General features: G+C 42.7%; 1 protein-coding gene across 1 annotated transcript in view; it reads right to left on the bottom strand.

Annotated features, from left to right (window-relative positions):
- Nucleotides 1-4,607: 4,607 nt before the first annotated feature.
- LOC106564787 (heterogeneous nuclear ribonucleoprotein L-like) overlaps nt 4,608-6,154 on the bottom strand; it is a 58,958-nt gene continuing 57,411 nt past the window's right edge. The window contains exon 13 of the mRNA XM_014131156.3: nt 4,608-5,924. Within this exon, the coding sequence (XP_013986631.1) occupies nt 5,869-5,924 (56 nt within the window). The 3' untranslated portion in view covers nt 4,608-5,868. The remainder of the gene's footprint in view (nt 5,925-6,154) is intronic.

Here is a 6,154-nt window from a genome sequence, read left to right as displayed (position 1 = left end):
AAAGACCAAGTCCATACTATGGCAAGAACAGTTCAAATAAGCAAAGAGAAATGACAGTCCATCATTACTTTAAGACATGAAGGTCAGTCAATCCGGAACATTTCAAGAACTTTGAAAGTTTCAAGTGCAGTCACAAAAACCATCAAGCGCTATGACGAAACAGGCTCTCATGAGGACAGCCACAGGAAAGGAAGACTTCTGCTGCAGAGGCTAAGTTCATTAGAGTTACCAGCTTCAGAAATTGCAGCATAAACTTTTCAGAGGAAACTGCGTGAATCAGACCTTCATGGTCGAATTGCTGCAAAGAAACCGCTACTAAAGGACACCAATAAGAAGAAGAGACTTGGGCCAAGAAACACGATCAATGGACATTAGACCGGTGTAAATCTGTCCTTTGGTCTGATGAGTCCAAATGTGAGATTTTTGGTTCCAACCGCTGTGTGTTTGTGAGATGCAGGGTAGGTGAACGGACGATCTCCGCATGTGTGGTTCCAACTGTGAAGCATGGAGGAGGAAGTGTGATGGTGTGGGGGTGCTTTGCTAGCGACACTGTCAGTGATTTATTTCAAATTCAAAGTACACTTAACCAGCATGGCTACCACAGCATTCTGCAGCGATACGCCATCCAATCTGGTTTGCGCTTAGTGGGACTATTATTTGTTTTTCAACAGGACAAAGGACCCAAAACACACCTCCTGGCTGTGTAAGGGCTATTTGACCAATGAGAGTGATGGAGTGCTGCATCAGATGACCTGGCCCCGACACTCACCCACCTCAACCCAATTGAGATGGTTTGGGATGAGTTGGACCACAAAGTAAAGGAAAAGCAGCCAACAAGTGCTCAGCATATGTGGGAACTCTGTTGGAAAGCATTCCAGGTGAAGCTGGTTGAGAGAATGCCAAGAGTGTGCAAAGCTGTCATCAATGCAAAGGGTGGCTACTTTGAAGAATATAAAATATATTATCTTTGGTTACTACATGATTCCATATGTGTTATTTCATAGTTATAATGTAGAAAATAGTAAAAAATAAAGAAAAACCCTTGAATGAGTAGATGTGTCCAAACATGTGACTGGAACAGTGTGTATTTTTTTATTTTGAGTGAAATGCCTCTTTAAGGGTTACACACCCACCATCAACAATTAATATTATCAAAACGCTTCCAAGAAACATGTTTTCTGAAATAATAAGCTGATGGTTTCGGGAACTCATTGTGATTGTATATTACGAGTAAGGTGCCACAGGTAACAAAGAAAAAGAGAGTTGATGATTTTCTTCATCTGCTTGTGTGTAGTGAGCCTTTGATACTCCAGTGTGGTCTTGAGGGAGAAAATCAACTCTGGCAAAACTAGACCACAGAGTTCTACAGCGGAGTGTTTCTATGACATGGGTGACTGAAGGCCATAATCTCCTTCGCTCTCTCTCCCCCTCTCTGATGGCTCAAGAGGAATTCTTCTCACTTCTCTTCTTCTCTCTATCAGTATATTGAGTACATTTTTACATCTCAAAGGGGTCAGGCATAGCCTACAAAGTCACGTCACATTAGTAGCCCGTTTTGGCTTCTAACACTATAGGCTAGCTAGTTTACTCTCTCACTGCCGCGGGGGGAACCCAGGTTATAACTCAAAAGCCAGCGCAGTAATGGAAACACACCGATGACGAGGCATGTTGCTGTACTATGTCGCTGCACTGTAAACAAACATTGTCTGACACTCGTCCCATATGTAAATCGACCTGCACCCCGTGACTGCTGCTGATTTCCTTAAGATTCCCAGTGCCAGGGCAGGTGTAAAAAAACAAGCGCATTTTTGGCACTAGGCCTTTGTAATTTTAGAAATGTACAAAGGCCTATTGCCGTCGACGACAGTAGCAGGTTGAGGTTAATTTAGAGCCAGATCATCCAATCTCAGGCTCTCACAGCTGGGTCGTATACATTAGTGCAAAATATAGCTAAATGTGTTGGAACGGATTTCAGTCTGTTTTCTTCCGTTTGTGCCAAGTGAATATGACCCTGGTGAGAAAAAGATGGATTGCTACAGCCAGGGAAGTGTGAAGAAAAAGAAGAGGGAATTAAGGAAGGCCAGACGGTTGCTTTTCATGCTTCACTGAAGCACACAGACATGCTGAGTGGGTTTGGTCTTTTTGGGACACAGCTCTGTTTACCCCACACACATCTTCTCAAGACCCCAAGACCAGAGGGGCAGCCGGGCAGGAGACACTACCATGGGCTGCCGTGGTTACAGTTGAATATAGAGCAGAGGTCTCCAGATCATTTTTTCACGAACCTCTCCCAAAGTACCAGCATCAGTGCTTAACAAACCTCTGCTCAAGGACCCCCCCGCTATTCCACATATTGGATCTAGTCCAGCACTAGCACCCCTGATTCAACTAATTAAAAACGTGATTAGTTGACCAGTTGAATCAGGTGTGCTGGTACAGGAATAGATCAAATAAATGGAACAACTGGGGGTACTCAAGGAAATGTCTGGGAAACACTGTTCTAGATAATGCAACCCAGAGCTACAGTGCATTCGGGAAGTATTCAGACCCCTTAACTTTTTCCACATTTTGTTACGTTACAGCCTTATTCTAAAATCGATTAAATACATTTTTCCCTCATCAATCTACACACAATACCTCAATATGACAAAGAGAAAACAGGTTTTTAGAACATTTTGCAAACGTATAAATAACCCCCCCCCCCCAGAAATATCACATTTACATAAGTATTCAGACCCTTTACTTAGTACTTTGTTGAAGCACCTTTGGCAGCGATTATAGCCTCAAGTCTTCTTGGGTATAACGCTACAAGCTTGTAAAAAACAGAAACACCTTATTTACAACTTGATCGGAGTCCACCTGTGGTAAATTCAATTGATTGGACATGATTTGGAAAGGCACACACTTTGCATGTCAGAGCAAAATCCAAGACATGAGGTCGAAGGAATTGTCCGTAGAGCTCCAACACAGGATTGTGTCGAGGGCACAGATTTGGGGAAGGGTACCAAAAAACTTATGCAGCATTGAAGGTCCCTAAGAACACAGTGGCCTCCATTATTCTTACATGGAAGAAGTTTGGAACCACCAAGACTCTTCATAGAGCTGAGCAATTGGGGAAGGGCCTTGTTCAGGGAGGTGACCAAGAACCCGATGGTCACGCTGACATAACTCCAGAGTTCCTCTGTGGAGATAGGAGGACCTTCCAAAAGGACAACCATCTCTGCAGCACTCTAACAATCAGACCTTCATGGTAGAGTGGCCAGACAGAAGCCACTCCTCAGTAAAAGGCACATGACAGCCTGCTTGGAGTTTTCCAAAAGGCACCTAAAGGATTCTCAGACAATGAGAAACAAGATTCTCTGATCTGATGAAAGCAAGATTGAACTCTTTGTTCTGAATGCCAAGTGTCACGTCTGGAGGAAACCTGGCACCGTCCCTACGGTGAAGCATGGTGGTGGCAGCATCATGCAGTGGGAATGTTTTTCAGCGGCAAGGACTGGGAGACTAGTCAGGATCAAGGGAAATATGAATGGAGCAAAGTATAGAGTCAACCTTTATGAAAACCTGCTCCAGAGTGCTCAGTACCTCAGACTTGGGCAAAGGTTCACCTTCCAACAGGACAACGACCCTAAGCACACAGCCAAAACAACACTTGAGTGGCCCAGCCAGAGCCTGGACTTGAACCTGATCGAACATTTCTAGAGAGACCTGAAAATAGCTGTGCAGCGATGCTCCCCATCCAACCTGACATAGCTTGATAGATCTGAAGAGAAAAATGGAAGAAACTCCCCAAATACAGGTGTGCAAAGCTTGTAGTGTCATACCCAAGAAAACTTGAGGCTATAATCGCTGCCAAAGGTGTTTCAACAAAGTACTGAGTAAAGGGTCTGAATACTTATGTTAATGTGATATTTCAGTTTTTTATATTTTATACTTTTGCAAACATTTCTAAAAACCTGTTTTTACTTTGTCATTATGGGGTATTGTGTGTAGATTGATGAGGGGAAAAAACGATTTAGAATAAGGCTGTAACGTAACAAAATGTGTAAAAAGTCAAGGGGTGTGAATACTTTCCCGAATGTACTGTATATTGATAGTTTGGCAATTGCTTTTCCAAGCAAGACGCTTTGCAAACCTCTTCACTGTGGGGGCCAGCCGAATGCCAAGATGCGACCAAAATCGACAACGACTATATCCTCAAATCATTTTGCTCATAATCATAATATGATTTGCCTGCTTAATTGCTTCCACATAACTTCAAATGGTCTAAAGTGTAAAAGTGGTTTCCATAACCCTGTGACCTAGATGTCAGGACACCAAATTCTAGGTTAGGAACTGCCAGTCCAACTTTGATCTTGCTAAACTGCTGAATATCCCTCTCTGTATCATGAAACATGACAAAGCTGCAGAAATCTCAAGAAGTCTCACTGTTCTCATTGTTCAAATAAAATTTAGTAGCTATATAACGTTCTATAAATGTTTAATGAAATAATAAACAAATTATAACCCCTTAAAGGTAACCTTATTGCAAAGTGTTACCAGAACTGAATATATAATAGAATGCTAATTGGATAGGCACCTATCGGAATGAGAATAAAATGACATCGTTGTGTATCGACTGGCAAATGTTTTAATGACTGCACATGCTCACAGTGAATTCTTCAGACGTGGTGGTGGTGTGCCAAGTACAAACATGGAGACACAGTATAACTGGGAACACTAAACACATCCAACCCGCATGGACCTTCAGGGTTTGGAACGCTTGAAACACAGTTTGAGATGTCTTCTTCGAAAAATGTAGTCTTGAGAGAAGACAGACATCTCGTAACAGCTGAGTATTTTCCAACCCTAGATCCAGGGACAGACATGGCGGGTTGCTGCTGACCATCAGATAGTAAGCTGACAGTCCCAAGTGTTCATTTTAGTTCTAATTCAAATGGCCCTCCAAAGAAGAGGACCATCGACAGAAAAAGGTTAGAAACACCCCTTACAGAAAAAAACACCTGATTTCACATGTGGAAAATCATATGATTTGAAATCACATGGAAATGTTTTTTCTTGGAACAATTCACATGTGAAATGTAGTTTTTTTCCATAAGGAACTGTTCTTATTAACATAGTGCCCGGACGCCCACTCAACTGCTATACACACATATGTACAATATAATGTGAACGGGTTGTTCATTTACAAACGCTGAGTAATCTCTTATATTGCAGAGTTAGGCACACGCATTTCCACTAGTTTGAACCAGTGTTTCCTCTAGCTGAGAGCAGCCCTCCACTGTCTAAATTGTTTTGCCCTCCATTGGTTTCAATTTGTAATTTTTATCCCAGCTGCCCTTTGGGAATCTTCTGAAAGTTATAAAACTGGCCACTGGCCATTGACATCACCTTAGAAATGAAAATGTACCGTAGGCCACTGTCTTTTGACCACTAAAATAGGTCACGCAACAAAAAGACAGAAGTCAAATTCGGCCCTCATCAAGTCAGCACAGGAAATGTCAAATCAATTGTGGTGCAGAGTAAGCAGCCCTGCCAGGATGCATAGTTGGGCTTTCTTCTCCCGCTATCAGTTACAACTGTCAGCCCAACCACTCGTAGCTCCTTCAAATAATTTTTGTAAACAAAGGAAAAAATACAACTAAAATAATTCATTAAAATAGTTCATATGGGGGGGGGGGGGGGGGTGATCTTAAGTGTTTTTAACACCTCGCTTTTCCATTCTCAGGTTCGAGAAAGTGTGTTGACTCTCCACTCTCGCGTTGTTTCTTTCGCTCTCCTTCATTCGGCGCTCTTCCTTTCTCCCCTATCCGCTCCTCTCCTTGTTGATGGCGAACTAGTGCGGCGGCCATCTTGGTTTTCCAGGTCTCAGAGGTGTGAGGAAGTGGAGAAGCAAAGCTTGAGGGTGTAAGGGTTGGAACCATCTGCAGATGGAAAGACAGAATAGGAAGAAGGGATGAGGAGAGGATAAAAAATACATGACTTGCACACACGTTTAACTCTATACATTTACTTTGTGGGGTGTGTGTGTGTGTGTGTGTGTGTGTGTGTGTGTGTGTGTGTGTGTGTGTGTGTGTGTTTGCTCTATAGATTTCCTAGATCACAGGGGAGGTAGCCTGCAGGTATAATCGTTTACTACTTGTTATAAGCATGC

Source organism: Salmo salar, chromosome 12, assembly GCF_965601325.2.
Source record: "Salmo salar chromosome 12, fSalSal1, whole genome shotgun sequence".
Lineage (NCBI taxonomy): Eukaryota > Metazoa > Chordata > Actinopteri > Salmoniformes > Salmonidae > Salmo > Salmo salar.
Note: the sequence above shows the minus strand (reverse complement) of the source record. Positions and strands in the feature narration are given on the sequence as shown.